Here is a 20000-nt window from a genome sequence, read left to right on the forward strand (position 1 = left end):
GAACTGACTCCAGGACGACACGCAATATTTGATCGAGCGATCGAGCAGATCGTGCGCACAAATCTGTGTGTGAGTGTGTGTGTTTTTTTTTAATTTTCTAGTTCCCATTATTACAAAAAGTAAATCAATTCGAAGTATCAAATAAAGATAGAATTTACACAACAACCACACCGCTCTAGTGTAATGATATCTCTTGTTGTTTTTGACACATCTTAACGGAGGGGACGTTCTTGGCACATCTTAATGAAGAGTGAAGCGTTAATCTTATCAAGAAACTGTCTAGAAGATGTTCTGCCTCTTCCTCGATGCAATGTCGTAATCGAAACAATCTATCCATTGCGCCATCGCGACCGCCATGGAAGAAGAGAAAAATGGAATGCATCCAGACGATCGTCGCCGCTGCAATCCGTACAGGGCACGAACAAGTGCCGTTCAAAGTCCGTGTAACGAACTCTGTAACCGCGAACACACCCACGTTAGCCGACAGTTGATTGAATTATGGCGGTATAGCGCACGGTCCGGCGTTCCAAAGTGCAAGTGCACACGAGTGCGCAGCGCGAATCAACTCGCGAAGTAAATCACAAAACATGTGCGCCTCCATCGGCCTCCAAACCAACCCACTCCCAGTAAAGGCAATCCTATTAACGACAGTAAATTACCTTATCAAAAAACAATAAAATAATGTTGTTTTTCTCGCTCACGACAGAGCTAGAGGCTAGAGCAGTTCACGTGAGCCGAACGACACTCGATTCTCGATTGATTGGGAGCAGATCCGGTTGGGTCGGTTTACAAACATAATTTCGAATGTCCTTCTATTTGCATCGGGAGCGCCCTTATCGTCAAAAGTCGAGATGGTTGATAGTGTTACGAGTGGGCACCACGTGTAGTTTCTACTCTTTTTCCTTTCCAACTACTTCAAGATGCTATAGTGCGGCCAGGTTTGCATAAGGTGGATCATCTATTCGATGGTGTCTGAAAGAAACCAATGATTTGATTTCTCTGCACTGGAAAACCGTTTCGTTTGCGGCATAAATAAATTATTTATCAGTTGCTAAAAATATCCCGTACGTGATGGCAACATTAACATGCTGAGACCGATTCCCTTTTAACCAACAACCAACCATCACGAGGAGCACGACTCTCTTGACTGCCGCCTGCTAATCAGAAAGTACCACAAAGGGAGGATGAATGCTAACCAGCAACCAAAACAACGTTCTCGTCCGCCCTGGTAGTGCAAGCTGTCTCGAAGCCACCAGATGATGGTGCAGAGAATAGAAGCGAACAGGTGTTTCCTCGTGGATGTCTCCAGGGAGGTTTAGTCTAGGTTAATGGCTTTCGCTTTAACACCTCAAGCTAGATCATTATCTAACGTTTTTAATGAATCATACGAACAGAAAGACAACACCATGTTGTTGCCATGTTCCGGGAGCCTGCTGCTATCGGGCAGTTAGCAATGGAATGGATTGCAAACAGGTGTACAGGCGATAGGCACGGTTGGGATACTTAATGAATATGTAACAGAATCGCAACCGACACGATCGTGGTTACAGCATCGTTAGATGGGAGATAGATGAGCGTCAACAATGTTGGTTCCCTTTGTTATCTCATCGGGCTCTGTTCTAGGCTCCTAGAACTGTGAAGGTGCTAAGAATAATAGTATTTTTTTATTTACGATCGAATGCTTGGTAGTCAACAATCCAAAATCCAATATTTTAGCGAATAATTTAATATTATCTTTTCTTTCATATTAAAAATCCCTTTTTCCACATCCAAAAGTATCTGATGATTGCCGATTGTTCAATTACTCACTGAGACCATCCATATGGACTCCTTACACCAGTTTCGCAGCGATTCCTATGCGCAAACGCTATCATTACAATCGTCACCACCAAACACCACCCAACAACACCTAGACGAATCAATTAGCGGTGCCAAAATTGAGGTTATCTCCCCAACAGATAACGACACCGAATGGATCTGTTTACCCAATCCATTCGCTCACGCAGAAAGGAAGGGGCGCATGGGACCATAAATATTGCAAGAAAATCAACATCGGCCACATTGCGCGTCACGCGAATTGCTATCTGTTGCCTCGGAAGCGCCTGTTGTGTAAAGTAATCAAATGACCCGTAAAAGCAAAACGAATTATATTTTATATTTAGCAAATCATCGCCCCGATGGCCACAGGGGGGGACCTCCGGTGGCCACCGGGGGGGATACAGCATGCTGGGTGCAAAAAAAACTCTCGATTTCATTGGTTGCTGACGTATATTTTCGCCGCACAGACAGTGTCGGCGCGTGCGAGAAGAACAAAACCATAACTGAGGAAGCAAGGAGGAAGAGCCGCCCCAAAATAAACGACCTCACAAAATTGGAGGAGTGTCTCGCTAACGTTGTGACGTCAACAGACACGAGGCACATTGAGACCAACCTGTGGCCGGTAAATTTTGCAAAGAACCTTGCTTCCCCATCCCTTGCTGGGCATTAGAACTGTTCTGGAAGCATTCTAATCATTGGAACGGCATGGCTTTTTGCATTTGACCGTGACCAATAAGGCAATCGTTGCTGTAGCTCTTTATTAGTATGACCTCGCGGTATGTGGTTTCAATTTCTGTTGATCAACACATGCGATCAATCGGCACACATTCCAGAACTTTTTTTTGGGGACGTACTGAGCGTAGCATTCGTTAAGTTGGAAATGGGATTGAGTTAGTCATGATCGACAACTAACGAATGATGCAAATTCATTAAAAGAATCGTTTGCAGCTTCATAGCACTTCAGGTTAGCTACAGAACAAAGCCCAGTAAAGTGCTTGATCATGTCCTCAATCTAATTACTAAACCATAAAAACCCCCCTTACGTTCTAATTGGGGGAATATACGTTTAAAGTAATCACCATATTGACGAAGGATTTAGAGCAAAGACTTATTTCGCCTGGGATTCCCAATAATAAGGTGGAAAGTTTAAAGATCCCAATCGCACTGCGCACGGCTGATGTAACCATTCACAACAGTCCCAAGGGCCGATCTTATCACCCTTGATCAGCTTGATAGTGTCCGTCAATTCGCACGTCAATGCATCCGCGAACCATGGCGTCACGTTTTGCTCGGGAAAGTTCCACGCAACTGGACGTGCAAGCTCAGCGGATTCTCCTAATTCCCATTTGACGTGACAGTATGAATCAGGGACCCCTTTTGGTGGCACCAACTGATACTGATCCGGTTCACACATAACGTTCTCCTGGGATCAGCGAAAAACCGGAACAGAAAACAGATTAGAAACGGATGGTCATGGTCACTTACGGTTCGCCGGTGTCGTATAGTAGTGTTGTTTCGCATCGGCATGGCGTGTCAGCGTCTCTTCGCCACCCTGCGCCAGCACTTCCTCCTTCGGACCGTTCGTTGTGGCAATGGGTGCCATATCAGCTGCTCCGCGGATTGGTCGCGAATCGATCTTTTTTTTTTGTTGAAAATGGGCTTGCAAATCACCTGCGATTTGTGCGATTACAGCGGTCACCGAAGGTTCTCTCGCGAGTCGAGTTCGACCACTTAAGATGCAAGGTGTTCCGGTGCGAAAGGTAAGTTGCCGCGGTACAAGAGATTACTTCCTGTTTACGTCCTCTCGGGCAACGCTCTAACGCGCGCTGGTGCTGGTGGTGTTTTTTTTTTTGTAGTTGTCGCAACAGCAAAGCTGGTTTCCGCTAATGGCCGTCTGTCGGCGGCGAGGGACAGGCCTCCAAGGACGACAAAACGTGCTTGACCTATCCGATGGTTCACTCGCTGCCGTTGTTGTCGCGCGGGACTCTTCCACTTAAAATACGGGGTCACAGATATGTTATTCTTGAGAGGAAAACAAAGTGCAAACACACATGAACTGCTCGTGATAACGTTCTTTTCCTTTTTTTCCGAGGGACTCAAGTGGAGGACACTAAACAGTTCGAGTTCGATTTCGACACCAAAAACAAGTGGTGCCCGGACCGTTGTTTACTGAATCGAGGACGAGAGGGCTACAGCAGCTGATTCGCGGGAACCGTTCTCCAGAAAATGCACTTCCTCGCGAATTAGATTCTCTCTCACTTTCTCTCTCTTTCGTGTTGCAGTGCCAAAGATGCACTTTCAGATCGTGGCTCTGTATGCACTTTTTTGCAATAACGCTCGCGCTCTCTGCTACTCCTTTTTTCCGGGCGGCCAGGCACGCGCACTAAACTACACTCGCAGCGATTGCAGCGGACACTACACAACAACTAACCGTCCGGTAGGGTTCACGTTGCCACACAACCTGCTGCTGCTGCTGCTGCTGCTGTTGGTGCTTTGTGATGTGAATGTAGTGGCGCCAAACGCGACAATCGAACGAGAATCAACACATGTTCGCGTGGCTGATGCTGGTGGCGAGCGGGCCTTGTTGGACTCTACTTATTCAGAACAGAGAGCTGGCTCCGGCAGCTAGTTGACCATCGGCAAGGTTGTTAACTCTTTGCTGCTCTTTGCCGTTCCGCCGGTTTCCGATCAAACGCACCGCCGCATATTCCTTGGACGATAATCGACCGCTCAGCTGATACGACCGGAGGACGACCGGAATTGGTGTGTTGTGAGAGCGGGATTCTGGGCTCCTGGGCTCCTGGAGCCGATCGATAAGATTGGAGATGAACGGAGCACGCTGGAGGGGCGCACAATACAAAACACGACGTCGTTGGTATTGCTCTCACGTTGCAGTCAACGCGCGTGGCACACTAGGCACACCCCGATGGAGTAGGGCGAGTAGGTCAAACCTAATCACTGATTACCATGGAACTGGCCTATGGTGAATGTTCCGAACGATCGAATGCCACCAGAAGCAGGATACACCACGGGAGGACGGTGATGCGCGGGACAATAACAAACACAGCTTGGTCCTTTTGCCTTCGAACAATTATTTAAAGCAACACAGGACAGCCTTAACCTCGTTCTATTCACGGTACCAACGCGTGGGTTTAGGAAGCTTCGCTATTCACTAAAATGGTCGGACGAAGTGTGTTCGATCAGTTTTCTCAAACCAAAACGTTCATGACGCCCGGCACGGCAGTACGGTGGCAATGCTGGTGCACTAGGGCCCGCTGCTGCGTTGCGCTGCGTTAAAGCCAGCTTAATATCGGTGTCTTTTGGCTCGCTGCTGCGTGACTGGTCCCTTAACGCGTGATTAATCGGGAATTTTCCCACCCGTATGATGATCGTCACCTTTCTACAAAGATCACTGTATGTCTCAATCTAACACCCGGTACGTAACACAAATCGGAACGGTGATACCGGTAACTTTTGCAAACTGAAGATATTGCTTCGAGCGACCAAATTAACGTCTTTCGAGAGGACAAACTACGAATGGTTAAAAATAATCCCTGACCAATGGGCGAAGGCTGCTGGCTCGGACTCGGGCATCGTAGGATCGCAGCATTGATGTGTGTTCAGTCGGCAAACGAGGTAGTGGTGATGTGTGGTTGCGCATCGCTCGCATTCGCCTTCGTCCACTTAAGAAGATTCTATTCAAACGGTGACCATGGCGCATAGAATTCATAGGAACAGCGAACGCGGTGATCAGCACAACAATGCGTGTAGAGTGTGACCCATCCCAAACACAGCGATCTTGATAGGGGTACAAAGTATCAAAGTAAGCCGGTCTGAGCCGGTGCCAGCGTGTGATCGCATCCTTCGATGTTTGCTGTGATCACCGAGTTGGAGGAGCAGTATTTGATACATTGCAAGCATACTTTGCAGTAAACCCAAATTTGAACAATGCCACAAGAAAAATCCGGTTGCTCATTCGTTTTAATCAGTCCCTTATCTGTTTCTGGTATGTTCTTTGCTACGGTTTTTTTCTAACCAACCATATATAAAAGATTGACAATTCCATTTGGACCGCAGTTGAACAGTGGTCCTCAACGACAACACAAGTTTGGTTCCGTTGGTCTTCCAAGATGTCCTCGATGTTCCGGTTGATTCTTGTGTCTTGCATAGCTGCATCATCGTTGCCGAAAGTTATGGGCTACGACTTGCAGGAAGCGGATTTTGACAAAGAGAATAAAAAAATGAGAGAAGATTTCGGAATTAGGAAAAGACAAGATAATCCTGCGAACAGTATACCGACATGCAAAAATGTAACAGAGAAAGTATCAGGAATATATAATATCAGTGGCAGTAACCGTTGGTACGACTCATTCCAAGCTTACTGCGAGCAAGAGGCGCATAACGGAGGATGGATGATCATTCAACACCGCAAGGATGGAAGGCTGAACTTCAATCGAGACTGGAACGATTACGAAAACGGATTCGGCCAAGTCGACGGGGAGATGTGGTTGGGTCTAAAACTAATTCGGCAGTTTACGCAGCAATACCATTGCGAGCTGCTAGTAGAGATGAAGGACTTCAAGGGTAATTACAAATACGCAAAGTACGATTCGTTTGCCATTGGATTCGACAAGCAGGCTTATAAGCTAAGCACACTAGGAAAACACAGTGGAACAGCTGCTGATTCGCTAAGGGGACACGTTGGAATAAAGTTTTCCACAAAAGATCAGGACAACGATGAAACAATCCTTAACCACTGTGCAGAAGACTGGGAAGGAGGTTGGTGGTTCAACAACTGTTTTCAAGCGTTCCTGAATGGACTGTACACAAGAAACACCAACGATGAAAACGGAATATTGTGGGATGGTTTCTCGAACAATAGGACTGGATTGAGCCATACAAGAATGATGATTCGCCCCTATTGATCTTCAATATCAGTGACAAGCACAGAAGGCCAACTCTCTAATTTATCATTGGTGAAGTTATCGAAAATAAAGATGAGTAGATGAGGAAGAAGCCCCAAAGGTTTGAGTCGTTTTAAGTAAAATTCATCGTTAATTGCTGTTGCCCATTCGCTCCAAAAAACCGTTGGTTTCAAGTTTTACAGAAACGCTTGCAACGCTTCAGCAAAACAAAAAAAACGCTTGAAACGACCAAGGGGGTTCCCGACTGCTTTGTTTTGATTTGTGTTTTGTTGTGCGCACCGTTTAAGGACCCGTTTTCCCGTTTCCAGTTCCACTTTTGTTCTTCAAATTCTTGTGATGCCGTTAAAGAAACACAAATCGTTCAAACAAAAGCAATATCTCAATAATGTGGACATTCCGCTCTCCAAATCGGGCGCTAAAGTGCTGAAAGCCCCAAACGACGCCCAACACGAGGGCTCGCATCCACCTCCGATCGCTCGCTCGATCCTCAAAAACGCAGTACCTACCGCAAACCAGCAAGCGCCAGCGACTAATAAGTACAAACAACCGGAGCTCCACTCGACTCTGGGAGTGAGCAAACAAATAGAAACAGTTCGGAGAACACACACAGCACCCATCACTAACATCGGACAACTTACGCCACGAACCAAGAAGTTCGTCAAAGCTCAGGTAATGGCGCGATCAGGACCAATCGAGGACGCTACTAATGACTAATTTAAACCCCTTTTACTATCTTCAGATCACCAAAAAGCTGAACCACCAGTACGACGAGCGTACCTTCAAGGCACTAACGCCCGTCAACGTTAACGATTCTGTGCTGCTCCCGGAACCACGGGTTGCTTTGAAGAATCGAACCAAGTTTCACGATAAAAAGGAGACGACACGAGAACCGGTGCTCAGCGACTATCTGAAACCAATTCCTCGCTTCTCGCACGATTTTCAGCCGTACATTCCAACACTCCCACTACCACGTGCAGCCGCAGGCGATGGGTGGAACAATTTCGAAAATATCATGCGCGTCTTTGCCCTGACCGATACCGAGCACTAGCTGTGGGCTGCTTCGGAAGGAAAGCTATCGCTGGCCATCTATAAGACTGGAGAGATATGGAGAACACGAATGTAACGCGTATTGAGCATTTTTATTAATTCCGTTGCGACTGAGATAGCCTGCTTGCAACTGGGCTTTTGGATATAACAATGAATCTAAATCGTTCTTTTGGAAATGGGACCTGCTCCTAGGTTTGTCCCCTGCGCTGTGGGAGTGCAATCTATCATTGAATGTGAATGTTTTGTGTAATTCATGTCTTCAAATATAATTTTGTTTTCGAGTAGCATTGATCTCTAATCCTTTCCCTCGTCGTCACTTTCTACATCATCACAGCGATTCTAAACGTTCACTAGACCAGTGTCCACCCTCTTTCTGGAAATGGCAAGAACCGTGACCACGGACAGGCCTCAATTACCACCCTGGTCTCTGCATCCCGCGATCCAGTCTGTTAACATTCGTTTCAAATTGGCCTTGGTGCGTATCGATCGACCGAGTTTTGGCCAAATGCTACTTTCAGAGAGACTCTCTTTCCGCGACAACGCATATCTTTCGGATCACATACAATTGGCGCTATTCACTATAATCCTCCGAGTTGGAAGTTCCAAATATGACTTTCTACCCTTCTTTAAAACACCCAGATTATCATTCTGTATCGAAAGGGTTTCTGCAGTAAAGTTAAGAATATAGAGTTGGATCCCACACTTTCAGTCGGCAATTGCTGCGCACACTTTTTTCGGTTCTTCGCTTCTTTCATTCTCTTCTTCGCGATTTGCTAACTAACGATTCAAATAATGAAAAACAACCCAAGTTTCCTAATCAAACAAAACATCTTTCGAGTTTATTAAAGAAAATAGTTACGACTAAGAAAAATAATAGAACAAAAAGAATAGAAGTGAAATAAAACGCATAATAAAAATTAATTGTAATATTACCACGTGCTTGATGCACGATTGGAAGTATGTTGTGCTAAAGTGTTGCTACACTTAGCGTTCAATTCAAAACATATATGAAGGGGTTAAAATCTAATGCTTGAACTTTCACTACGCTGCTGCTCGTGCTCTTGCAGCTTTTTCGTATTTTCCTACGAATTCAGCATGAAGCTATGTAGCGCGGTTTAAGCAATGATCTATAAGATAAAAATAGAGAAACTAGTCTTTTGAACAACCGTTTTTTTTTTACCGCTACCATTTCCTAGCGTAATCTGAACCTGAACCTTAACTTATCTTCTAGTATAATAAACCCTTTTATTGTATAGTATTTTTTTGTGCTTCAATCAATCATTCAGCATTTTTTGTCTCAGATTAGTTTGCAATAGTTCCTTTTTAATGTAATTTTTATCATTGAGAGATTGGTCGTAATCTCGTAATCGGGTTGCTCTTTGTCTCTCTCTTTACTTCCACTGATTTGCATTTAAATTCATTAGTTTATGATGCTTCTATTCAGTAAAACACACTATTCCTGTTTGAACTGTTCTATGAACATGACTCTCTATATGTTTATAAACCATCGAAGGGTGCACTATTCATGTTTCTGTGTTTTGTTTAGCTCTACTCTCCATTAAAAGTGCTATCGCCTATAGGTAGCGAGATTGGGAGACGAAACAGCTCACCGAATCTCCGAAGACGAGTTAGACATTGATTGTGTTCGAAACGAAAAGACAAAAGGACAAGTAACGGATGGGAATGGAGACGGGAATGAGACAAAATTGACCTTGCGTGTCATCATCGGTGGCCAACTTTCTTTTTCCAAAAATGCTATCTTGCTTCACAACACACCACCGCACGCCCACCTTGCCCAGCAGGATAGTCAAGCATAGGCGAAAGCAGATGCTACGAGTACACATCCAGCGAGATGAGGAAGGCAAAAATAACACAATCCCGGAGTAATACCGGCTTCGAGCAAGCGGTGTGCTGTTTCCCACCGTACCAGCTGGCTCTCGAAGTCGCTGGTGTGTAGGTATCGTTTGGAACGGATTGTGTCACTTCTGTTGGTGGAAAAGGTGATGGTATTGAAGGTAAAGCTACAACTGGTTTTTCTTCCCCTAGCGCTGGGTTGCGCCCGGTCTTTGGCCGTCTTTTATGCTCGCCAATCGGCCACCTTCTTCGCCGCTGTCGTGTGGTACTGACGGCAACATGAATACCAGCCGGCACTTGGATCAGCAAGAAGTATTGGCTTAATGCGTGACTATAGGTAGTCGAGCTGGCCATGCTGGTCGACAAACATTCTAAAAGAAACGGCAAAGACGACGGGATGCATCGATAGTTGGTGCCTATAGCGCTAAGCAACAAAACGCACGCATCATCCTTTTTAAATTCTTCTTTCTCCTTGCTGCTCCACGCAACCATGGCCGCACGATTACTATCGTTAATATTATTATTATTGGAGAAATAATAACCAACATAGTGATCGGCATCGCACCGCGTGCAACAATACGATGGCGATGTTGCCATGGATACTGCTGTTGACGATGGTGTTGGTGGACGTGGTGCTGGAAGTGGTCGCGATAGTAATCAAAACTGAAAACAGAGGCGCCGTCGTACGACGCCACCGGTAGTGACGGTGGCGGCAGCCAGTCAGTTTCAGGATATCTTGTTACGCCACCAAGAAAACAGAACCAGCGGAGAGCATTCCTCGATGTTGAGCACCAGCACGAACGAGATGAGCTGAGCGAAACAGATCGCAAACAGGAACGGCAGATCGAGTAGTTTGCGTAGTTGACCGTAGAAATGGAGCTGTTGCTGCTGTTGTTCGTCGTAATCGGCGGTATTGTTTGCTGGAGCATCGAGGAACTGCTGTGCCGTTGGTTGCATCCATTCGCAGGATTCGCACTGCATCGCATCGCTAGATGGGAGCTCTTCTGTGTCCGCTGCGTGGGAAACCGAACGCTCCATTTCGCTGCCCGTGGTGATCAAGTTTGCTTGTCGGGTACGCTTACAGTAAGCTTCTTCTTTGTCATCCGAGCTGCTCGTAGTACCAGTGCCAGCATTCCCGGAGGTCATGGTCATGGGCAGAATGATGTTAAAGCAAAGCTGCACGAACGCCACAATCAAGGGTAATGCGTTGGATGACGTGGAGGAAGTAGTAGCGGTAATATTAGCACTCGCTTCAGCAGTAGTGGAAGGAGTGACCGCACTCGGTGCCCGTTTAGCGTGGCCTAGCTGCTGCGGCAACTGCAGTGGAAGTTGTTGCTGAGCTAGCTTCTTCTTCTCCGGGGGATCACCGGTATGAAGGAGAAGATGGGGAAAGGGAAGAGCGTGATCGTCAGAGAACGCATCAGACGTCGCGCGGGGTAAGGAAGCGGGAGTGAAGGAAAGGGAAAGAGGGGAAGCTCCTAACACAGGAGCCGGGCACGGTAAACCTCAGCTAGGGTATTTGCAGTACTGGGCGTACGTAAGGTCGTAGCCCGACACACGAGAATATTGAATATCGCGACGCTTCCACTGATCGATCGTGCCGAGATTCTCGATCTCACGGTTCGCATTAGCGGCCGGTGATGTCTGTAAATGCAAAAACAAAAACACACGTAACAATCATTGAGACACCATTTCTCGACCTCTCTCGAGGGCTATCGTATAACGTACCTGGTTAGCGAATACGGTAACAATAAACTTCCCTGGTTGGAAGGTGCGAATGACGCGCGAAATCAGCCCGGCGTACGCCGAGGACGCGATGTTGCTCTCGAAGCTCACGTACGAAAACTGCGGCTCCGGAGTAATGTGGATGGTCATGTAGCATCCCTGGCAGGTGCGGAGAGGAAATCGAAACAGTCAACAAAACATTCCATTTGAGGAAAAGAAATCTCAAACCGAAATACGTACCTCCTTATACTTTTTGCCGCACTACAGGCACGACAGTCCAGGAGCAAGTAATGGAGCAAAAAGAATAGAAGAAAAAGACAGATTTACGTTATAGTTTTCGCGATGCACAATCCCGTCCCGTTGCACAATCGGATATGATACGTACGCTCTTCGAAATGCCATTCATGGAATAGCCACACGGGTCAAAGAGATAATCATCGATGACCATGCCAGGAATGAGAAGATGTATTCCCGATTTCTGCAGAAAAAAAGGGGAAAACGAATTCATTAACATGCGACCAGGATAAGGAGGTGGTTCGCTTGATAAACGATCGCCTCGTACCTCAGTAGCCTCGTTGGCCGTGCTGCACTCTTCCTTCGTGAAGATGGCCATCACCTTCGGATCGAGCTCCGTCATGAGGATCTCGATCGTCTGGTCAGGGTCTGGCAGCGGCTGCATCATCATGTCGGATTCCAGCATTTGCAGCTCAGCTTCCTGCAGCTGCTCGGCCGGCTGCTCCATCAGCTCGTACGGCAGCTCCTGCTGCCCGTTCTGGTACAGCAGATGAATGTGGCTGTTGCGTTTCAGAACATCAGAGCCCCCTCCCCCGCGGCTCATCGTGTACAGATGCCAGCAGTCGCGGTTGATCGCACCCAGGCTGTAGGCGCGCCCATCGTCAAAGTAGCGATCGAGGAAGCCAACCTCTTCCTCGAACCCGCGATGCGGAGAAATCTGCAGCTCCGGGCGCTTGTAGTTTTTGCGCGAATAGAACAGATCCTCGATCTCGTTGTATCCAGCGATCTCGTACGCCAGGCGCAGCAACGGCTCGAAGCACTCCAGCGGTGTCGTCGTACCGCAAGTCTTCAGGATCCAGCGGCGCTTCGACACGAACATGCTGCTTTCGCTGTTGTGATATGGAGATAATTAAACAATGATTAAAACTATATTTAAGTTAATGTATCGATTTAAAGAAGCTAAACATGAAACTTTAATCAATACTCTGTGATACAAGATTCAATTCAATCTCAACATTAATGCTGCCGTTGCGTGATCCTCATAGACGCATAAATGATCAAGCTGTGAGCTTCTAGAAATCATCCCGATTTCGATTTACAATTTGTTTTCAAATGGAACACCCAACAACGCCAATCATTAGATCTCATCGGCAGTGCTACATTTCTCAGGGAATTGCATAATTGACCACCAGCAGCACAGCAATTCCTATAGGGCAGTTTAGATTGGAGCTCGATCCCGCCGACGTTATTAATTGCCGTCTCGAACATCCTCGGTAGACCTTAACCGACCCCCTTATCATTCTGTTGCTGGCCGCCCTGACATACGAGACACCGCTCCTGATCGTGTTACTATCGCAAATGATTCAAAAACACGGCCATCAATGAACAGCTACAACCCAGAGCAAAGCTCACGCTTAAAGACAACGGAGAAGCGAAGAAAAAAAGAAGCAGACAAATCAAAAGCAGAATGTCCTTGAAGATCCACATGCAAATCGGACAGTAATCTTTCCAAAAAGCTAGAAATATTACCGCGGAAGCATGAACAGAATTTAAAATTTTATGGGGTTATCAACCGGGCTGCTCGGTTGATAAGCATAATAACCCCCCCGTAGAACTCGCGTTGATCGCTTCGCACGCGCTCCCGCATAGATTGGTCGACCGGTCGCCGAAATCATAATTTAAAGTGGTTCAAATGGTTATCGGTCGAAAAGTTTCGCGAACATTTCTTCCAAAGCTTCCCGTCGGTCGCACGCGGTAATCGGCGCATACTTCAAGGGCATGCGAGATGCTTCCACCGCTATCTGTCTGCCCTAGCACGGGCAAACGGGGTTTCCGGCTGTAATTTAGCAACAATCCAAATGACAAACGAAACCCAGCGAGGTCGTTGAACGACACTCCCTGAAGTCCCTGAACTTGCCTAGCCCGGTGAACGATTGCCAGCGCACGGACGAGAATGGTGACGTTGGTTCGCTTCTAGAGAGCTTGCCGGTGGTGCTGCAACCAATTTCGTCAATTCGCAAAGCCAAGGCAACATTGCGGTGGGGCCAACTGCGAGGTCAAGAGCGCCGGACACTGCCGGACGATGGTTGAATGGATGAGGTGGTTTGGGATGCTGGTCGTATACATAAGTAATGACATCGTATAGCATCACTTGGTCGCTAAGAAGTGAGTGAGCGAACCGTGTATGGACGTTCTGCGCACACACGGTTGCCAACGGTGTTATACAAGGCATTGACCATCGGCATCTAGTAGTCGCCAGTATCCGCGAATTTGCGGGTAATTCTGTTGGTACACAACAACATTTCCACCGCTGAAGTGCGCGCATCTTTTCCTTTTCCTCTATTTCCCTCATGAAAATAGGCACAGTACGATAAAAATAAACGGTTCACCGGGTCGCATTCGCTAGATAGAGGTAAGAGACATGCTAACGGAACGAATGTAGCGAACGGAAATCCACACGGAAAGAGGCAGAGAGACTGCAGTAGTAGAGGAATGTGTGTGTTTTGTGCTAAAAATTATCTCAAAAACACCGCCGCCTCTCACAGCTGTTCATGTTGACCAGCCAGCCAGCCAGCCAGCCAGCCAGCCACCCAGATGATACCGCCGGGATACCCTGCGCGCAGAACGAGAAACAGCTTGTTTTCGTACCGTTTGTTTGAAGCCAAAAAGGCGTCTAATCCGAGAGATGCACGCTATATAGCTGGGAGATTATTTTTGAACGAGAGTGAGGAGTTGATTCGAGTAAAAAAACTGAGAGTAGATTGATATGTTTGATGACACTGAAACAACAACAGATTCGTTTCAACCAATAATCATCGCCATTAAACACCCCGTGGCCTACTGACATTATACAAGAGAGCATAGAGTTAAAATGAAAAATGCTGCCTTTGGTTTCGGGGAACCACCAAGGCAGGCGCATGTTACCGTACCTTAGCACGTAAGCATCGATCTGCTCGTTCCTGGTGAAGCTGATGATTTCACACCGCACCCGCTTCAGCAGCGCATCCCACATCGGTCTGTAATGAAAAAAGAGAGAAAAAAGGAGCTCAATAAAAAGTGTGTAAATGGCAGCACAGTTAACAGGACAGAGCAGAGGCCCAACAAAGCACCGACAAAAATCGATTATGTAAGCGAGTAGTACATCCCCATGGCCTACCCCTTTTGCTGGGAATGTATTGTGGCGCCGATGCACTCGCCGGGATCGAGGAAAAAGTGTGTGGAGCAGGAGATTCTCAACTCAAGGTCAAATTCTGATTTCAGATTCAAACTAGCGCGCACGAGAGCCGATAGAACCGCGGAGGAATACGACGAAACTCATTACATTGATGGGCACGCGCCCAGGGAGAGGGCGTTTCCGGTTGCAAGCCAAACTATTGCGCTGCCACCGCTACACTTCTTCTTGGCACCGGCTTGCCATCGCGCTCTTTAGAAACAGGAGAACGTTCTGGATGGATGAAAATTGCGAACGTCATATCGCATTAAAATGATGCTCCACCATCAGGGCCGGCTGGCTGGGTGTGTTGTGCTGATATTCGAGAATTTGCAGAGGTTGCATAACTGCATCGGTTAGCATTTTTTGTAAACAGTTGACGGAGCATAGCGAGCTTGTTTCCTGTCGCTTTACCCTATCACTTTACAGTAATCCATCTCCTTTATTACGTCGCCGTGCAGTTTGTGTGCTGAAGTGTTCGTGGAGAACTTTGGAAAGCGATGATTGATATGCTTGCATGATTTCCTTCCGACAGCTGACACGATACAATCGAACCAACGGTTAATTGGAGCTATAATTATATTTATCGCTCGCGGCATCACCGTCCAACAATGGATGGACAATTGATCTGCGTCCTGTTACAATGAAACTTAGTTCCCTGCTCGATAGAAGTAACTTAGCGAAAGTAAAGCCATCGATAAACTAAAATCCAAGCAACTCTCGCGAAACATATGTGAACACCTGCGGTTCATATAAAAAACATTCAAACCCTTCATGAAACGCGCTCCTTTTACCAATGAAGTAGGGCACAACCGGACGGATCAAGCATGTGCGTCATATATGGACGCAATTCCGGCACCTGCACCAGCAGCTGATCTCTCCCCACCAGAGCACCACGCTAGTCAACCCCCGAACGCCACGTGGTGGTACTGATCATCATCGGCAGCTGCCTCTCGGAAGCCGGTTTGCGTTGTCGATGCGAAAGCCGCCGGTTGATGATAGCCCTTTGACCGTTCGATCGGAGACGTACGGCGAGCCGGCGGCATCAGCTGTATAATCAGCGTACAGCGTCCACTGCAGCCACCAGACAGACATGGAAACTCAATGATAAGCCTCGGTTCGTTGACAGAGACAAGCGCAGATTATGAACGGCAAACCAGGTCCGTGATTCTGGCCCATATCAACCTGCCAGAGCATAAAAGTTGCCTTATCGGAACGCATCCTAGTAGACCTGCGGTGGAATAAGCGAAACGTGCCTGCTGTGTAAGCTCAACCGGCAACTATGATGCCATAGACTTTCTGACTCATGTTTAAGTTAACTAAACCCACAAACAGCATCATCGGAATCCCACCGGCCGACCGGCCTCTATCAGCCGAGCGGGCGAGTTTGTCGCCTTCCTCCCCGGATTCGCCCGAAACATCCGAAACATGAGTGTGAGTAACGGGGTTTCGCCGGGTTGGCGGAGTGTGCGTGTGCGAACGATTCCTCGAGATTCGAAACTTTGTTCTGGAACTTTCCACACACGCCTTTTGCGATTTCTGGGCCGGTTTTGCTGTTCCCGGAGGTCATCCAATTGCTGGTTTGAGAGCAGCCGACAGCCGAGTAGGCCCTGAACCACCAGGAAACCAGGTGCGAAATGGTCGATTGATGTCCACCTCCACGTCGCGATTAATTACTTCCGATAATGCAGCTGCTAATTGTCTCGCGAATGACTGCACATCCTGGAAATCGCAATTCATGAATCATGCGACGACCCAAGTGGGCAAGTTCGGACACGTAAGACGCTGATGTCAACGCCAACTCTTTTCTATGACTAACATCTCGAGAAAGAATCAAGCAAACATCGAGCCACACATCGAAATCGTGAACATCACAATCAAAGAAGAAAGGATTCACGTGCCCGTGGTGTGAATGCCGCCCCCCCTCAGTGCAAACTCACGCGACCAGCACGTGAAACGACGAAGCCAACGATAGAAAAGGAAATCCTCTCGAGCTACCGCAGCAGCATAGCATAAACAGACAACCTTGGAACACCCCCTGGGCCGAACAGAGACCGCCGGTATTACCTGCAACGGGGCGTATGCTCACGCACACCAAACTATTTTGCGCACGTGCTGCGCCCTTCCGTGGAAGCCGTTGGAGGGAGGAAGGGAGGGAGGGAGTGGAATGTTTTCGGGAATCGCTTTTGGCACCAAAGAACATTCCCATGGTGCTGGGTGGAAGGCACACAGTAACGCGGCGCAATGGAAAATACGACGCATGTCCTTGAAGAGCATAAAAATAGATTCACCATTCCGGGTAACTCCGGGAACAGCGTTCCTCTCACGTCTTTTCACGCGAGTAAGGGAAGTTTCTGCAAAAAATAAATACGACCAAGCATAAAAATGTACACCAACCGCATTACATAAGTTATCTCTCGCTCGGGGTTGGTGTCGCTTTCGGCCAACAAACAACACAGCTGAGAGCTGTCACCCAAAAAAAGTGGTACGGGTGACGATGTGAGCGGCGGTGGAAGAGCACGTCCGGGAGCAGGTGCGGTATCTGCGACGCTATCAACTAACACAGCTGGTCTGCCGGAATGTCTGGGCTGGATACAGGGCACCGCACGGGCGTCTCGGTCCCCATCCTCGGTCTGCTTAACTTCCACGATCGATAAACGTCCTCGAAGGATCTGTTCTTGCTTTCCTCGTGATCGCCTTCTAGGATCCGCTCCCACATACACACGCCCATTTTCGCTAGCCGCCGGGACCAAAGGGAAAACCAAAGCAGGCTACATTGGCGGTCGGCGGTGCGAAAATTGCGGTACGGCCAACACCAACACACGCGCCCGCGCAAAAGTGTTTGCCGATTGTCACCTTGCAAGACGCTGCTGCAACGGGCGAAAGTGTTCAGCTGATTTTGAAAAGAGCATAGCCACCGCCGGAAACGCACACAGAGCCATGCTTCGGCCTGCCAGCGCCACTACACTACGCCAAAGGAAAGGGAAATTTGCTCCTCGCTTTGTTCACCACGATCCGGGGAGGGGCGGATGGTTGGGGGAGGATGCGCGATTTGCCGGTGAGCCTCAACCGCTTTCCGCCGGGGGGGGGGGGGGGGGGGGGAGATGATCTTACCTGGGAATTTTCCGCAGATCGGCACTCTGGTCGGCCGGATTCGGTTCGAACCAGATCTCCAGCAGCTTCTCCACGCCCTCGAAGAAGTGCATGTCCTCTCTGCTGCCACTGGTGCTACTATTGTTGCTACTACTGCCGCTACAACTACTACTACTTATGTCCTCCGTTTCGGCCATTTTTCAGCTCCGATTCAGGCAGCAACAGATCGGCGGTGCTCGGGATTTTCTAGCTTCCAGGACACTTTCACACACGGTTTCGTGAAAATCGCACCGGCCAAAAGATAGCCGCTGGCTCTAGCGTGATGGTTGGCGGTGCCTGCAAGGATCTTCTGCTGCTCCTCTCGTTGAGAGACACACACTCGCTCGCGCGCACACCACGCACGCAACCCGATGTGTGTGATTTTGGTCTAGAACAATCTTCGCGACGACAACGGTGGCCGTTAAAGCGGAATCAGCCGAAACACGTGGAAGAAACTGAGGACACTGGGCGGGGGAAAAGCAAAAAAGAGAAGGCCAAGCGCGCGCGACGCACACTGCTGATGCGATTTTCTTTGGGCCTTTTGTTTCGCGAAATTCTGGTTCCGCTAACCACGCAAACCACACACCGTGAACCCAGCAGGCTGCAGCAATAGCAAGAGCACACACTCGCACACACGCTGGGGAGTGGATGAGGGAAAGCGATTTTCTTTCGCTGGGCCAAAGAAAAATCGATGATCAGCCGCGAGAGAGAGGTCCTCGGACACTTCCGAACGCAACAGCGCCTACTTCGGGATTGCGGCGAATTCGCGGAACCGTTTGGCTCGGAACCTCGCCCGGCGGATCGTGCCGTTCCCGCTCTGGGCTCGTGCTGCTACAGCCGGCGGTCAAAATTGAGGCTCATTAAATTAACTACAAATTAATAAGCCGATTGGAACTTTGTTTACGATTTTGGGGGTAAACAAATAAACCATAACTAAAGTCCATTAGCAACGTTGTGGCCCATGGCCAATCAGCGCTGTTTCGTCGTGGAAGGCATAATTCGTTCGAGAACTAATTCAAAAGTTTGTAAACATCCTGTGTGAGCTCATGGCCTTTAGGCCAATTAATTGGTTTGCAACAACAAAATAAATTATTTGTTTCGCAGAGGCACTAGAGAATGCAAAGCCCGGTGCTTCTTAATTAGAATAACCTGTTTAATGGATTTTTGAGTAAGTGGCTCCGCAAACAATCGTAGAATAATCGCCAATAGCAAACAGCCAATAATTTATTACCCCCCTTTCAGTAGCTGTTATCAAATATGATCAAACAATTTTTATATAAAAACTGTAAGACAATTTAGCCCTTTGTGCGACGTTTCTGACGTTTCGGGGTAGGATGCGGGAATCAAAACAAATGGAGGAGGTAGAGGCGGAGGGGTTTGTTGTGTCGATCTTCTCGGTTTTCAGGACACAAGGGAAGACCTTCAAAGCCATGTAAATCTGTTAGTTTTCGTTGTTGTACCGTCTCTTTCGTCGAAACATGGAAAACCCTGGCACCGTCTAGTCAAATTGCAAAGTTCAAATTTCCCTCCCCCAGGGAAACGCAACAGGAGGGGTTCGTTTAGGTTTAGTAGATTATTCGCTAGCACCGAGCATCATGACAGAGCAACTGAATCACCGTGGCCGACGGAATCCGTTCGTCGCTGAACAGAGCAGCGGAGGAGAAGGAACGCGTACGGATGACGCGTACTCCGATGGCCAGGCTAACGATCCAGATGAACCACCGCCAGCGATGACGGAATCGTACAGCGAAATTGCCTACACCCACAATCTTTTCACGGGCCCCAGAACCGACGAAACGGATGGCGGTGGAACTAGCAACGGCAACCAGCCGGACGGTTCATCATCCTCCTCCTCATCGTCGCAAACGAAGAAGCGACCCGATTCGCTTGTTTGTGATAGCCGCAAAGGTATGCGCCATGGCGCCAGAGGCGTCTAACGCTCTACCTCCGCTTAACTTAGTTCCTCTTTGTCTCTTCCCGGCACAGCATCGTTTCCGTACAATCTCGAGGGCACAGTCCGGGTGGACGGTAACATGACACACTTTGTGGCGGAA

General features: G+C 48.1%; 6 protein-coding genes across 6 annotated transcripts in view; 4 read left to right on the forward strand and 2 right to left on the reverse strand.

Moving 5' to 3' along the window:
* LOC126571445 (alpha-N-acetylgalactosaminidase) overlaps positions 1-165 on the forward strand; it is a 38359-nt gene extending 38194 nt beyond the window's left edge. Inside the window, exon 7 of the mRNA XM_050229964.1 lies at positions 1-165. This exon is cut by the window's left edge and continues 973 nt beyond it. The gene's annotated coding sequence lies outside the window, so the exon portion shown is untranslated.
* The window catches only part of LOC126571444 (6-phosphofructo-2-kinase/fructose-2,6-bisphosphatase 4-like), a 52209-nt gene extending 46858 nt beyond the window's left edge, over positions 1-5351 (reverse strand). Inside the window, exon 1 of the mRNA XM_050229961.1 lies at positions 3304-5351. Within this exon, the coding sequence (XP_050085918.1) occupies positions 3304-3421 (118 nt within the window). The 5' untranslated portion in view covers positions 3422-5351. The remainder of the gene's footprint in view (positions 1-3303) is intronic.
* A 549-nt stretch (positions 5352-5900) lies between these two features.
* On the forward strand, positions 5901-6769 carry LOC126571459 (fibrinogen-like protein 1). Its single transcript, XM_050229980.1, has one exon. The coding sequence runs from the start codon at positions 5949-5951 to the stop codon at positions 6741-6743; it is 795 nt and encodes a 264-aa protein (XP_050085937.1). The 5' UTR covers positions 5901-5948; the 3' UTR covers positions 6744-6769.
* Positions 6770-7030: 261 nt separating this feature from the next.
* Positions 7031-8074, forward strand: LOC126571464 (uncharacterized). The gene is made up of 2 exons (XM_050229987.1): positions 7031-7412; positions 7483-8074. Exons 1-2 carry the CDS (start codon positions 7080-7082, stop codon positions 7789-7791), a joined length of 642 nt encoding a protein of 213 aa, XP_050085944.1. The 5' UTR covers positions 7031-7079; the 3' UTR covers positions 7792-8074.
* Positions 7864-18751, reverse strand: LOC126571448 (S-adenosylmethionine decarboxylase proenzyme). Its single transcript, XM_050229968.1, has 7 exons — positions 17929-18751; positions 14534-14620; positions 11932-12493; positions 11755-11847; positions 11610-11630; positions 11373-11528; positions 7864-11288 (listed from the first exon to the last, which is right to left on the reverse strand). The coding sequence occupies exons 1-7, from the start codon at positions 18102-18104 to the stop codon at positions 11151-11153; spliced, it is 1233 nt and encodes a 410-aa protein (XP_050085925.1). The 5' UTR covers positions 18105-18751; the 3' UTR covers positions 7864-11150.
* A 563-nt stretch (positions 18752-19314) lies between these two features.
* LOC126571456 (BLOC-1-related complex subunit 6) overlaps positions 19315-20000 on the forward strand; it is a 1594-nt gene continuing 908 nt past the window's right edge. The window contains exons 1-2 of the mRNA XM_050229977.1: positions 19315-19854; positions 19933-20000. The exon at positions 19933-20000 is cut by the window's right edge and continues 470 nt beyond it. Of these exons, the coding sequence (XP_050085934.1) occupies positions 19542-19854; positions 19933-20000 (381 nt within the window). The 5' untranslated portion in view covers positions 19315-19541. The remainder of the gene's footprint in view (positions 19855-19932) is intronic.

The sequence above is a fragment of the Anopheles aquasalis genome, chromosome 2 (genome assembly GCF_943734665.1).
Source record: "Anopheles aquasalis chromosome 2, idAnoAquaMG_Q_19, whole genome shotgun sequence".
Classification (NCBI taxonomy): Eukaryota; Metazoa; Arthropoda; class Insecta; order Diptera; family Culicidae; genus Anopheles; species Anopheles aquasalis.

What these genes read in the sequence shown, in the direction of transcription:
- LOC126571459 (XM_050229980.1), top strand. Translation starts at nt 5,949, where the DNA reads ATGTCCTCGATGTTCCGGTTGATTCTTGTGTCTTGCATAGCTGCATCA.
- LOC126571464 (XM_050229987.1), top strand. Translation starts at nt 7,080, where the DNA reads ATGCCGTTAAAGAAACACAAATCGTTCAAACAAAAGCAATATCTCAAT. An exon ending in AGAAGTTCGTCAAAGCTCAG is followed by an intron (nt 7,413 to 7,482) that starts GTAATGGCGCGA and finishes TACTATCTTCAG; the next exon opens with ATCACCAAAAAGCTGAACCA.
- LOC126571448 (XM_050229968.1), bottom strand. Translation starts at nt 18,104, where the DNA reads ATGGCCGAAACGGAGGACATAAGTAGTAGTAGTTGTAGCGGCAGTAGT. An exon ending in ATCGATGCTTACGTGCTAAG is followed by an intron (nt 12,494 to 14,533) that starts GTACGGTAACAT and finishes ATATCACAACAG; the next exon opens with CGAAAGCAGCATGTTCGTGT. An exon ending in TTACCGTATTCGCTAACCAG is followed by an intron (nt 11,289 to 11,372) that starts GTACGTTATACG and finishes TTGCATTTACAG; the next exon opens with ACATCACCGGCCGCTAATGC.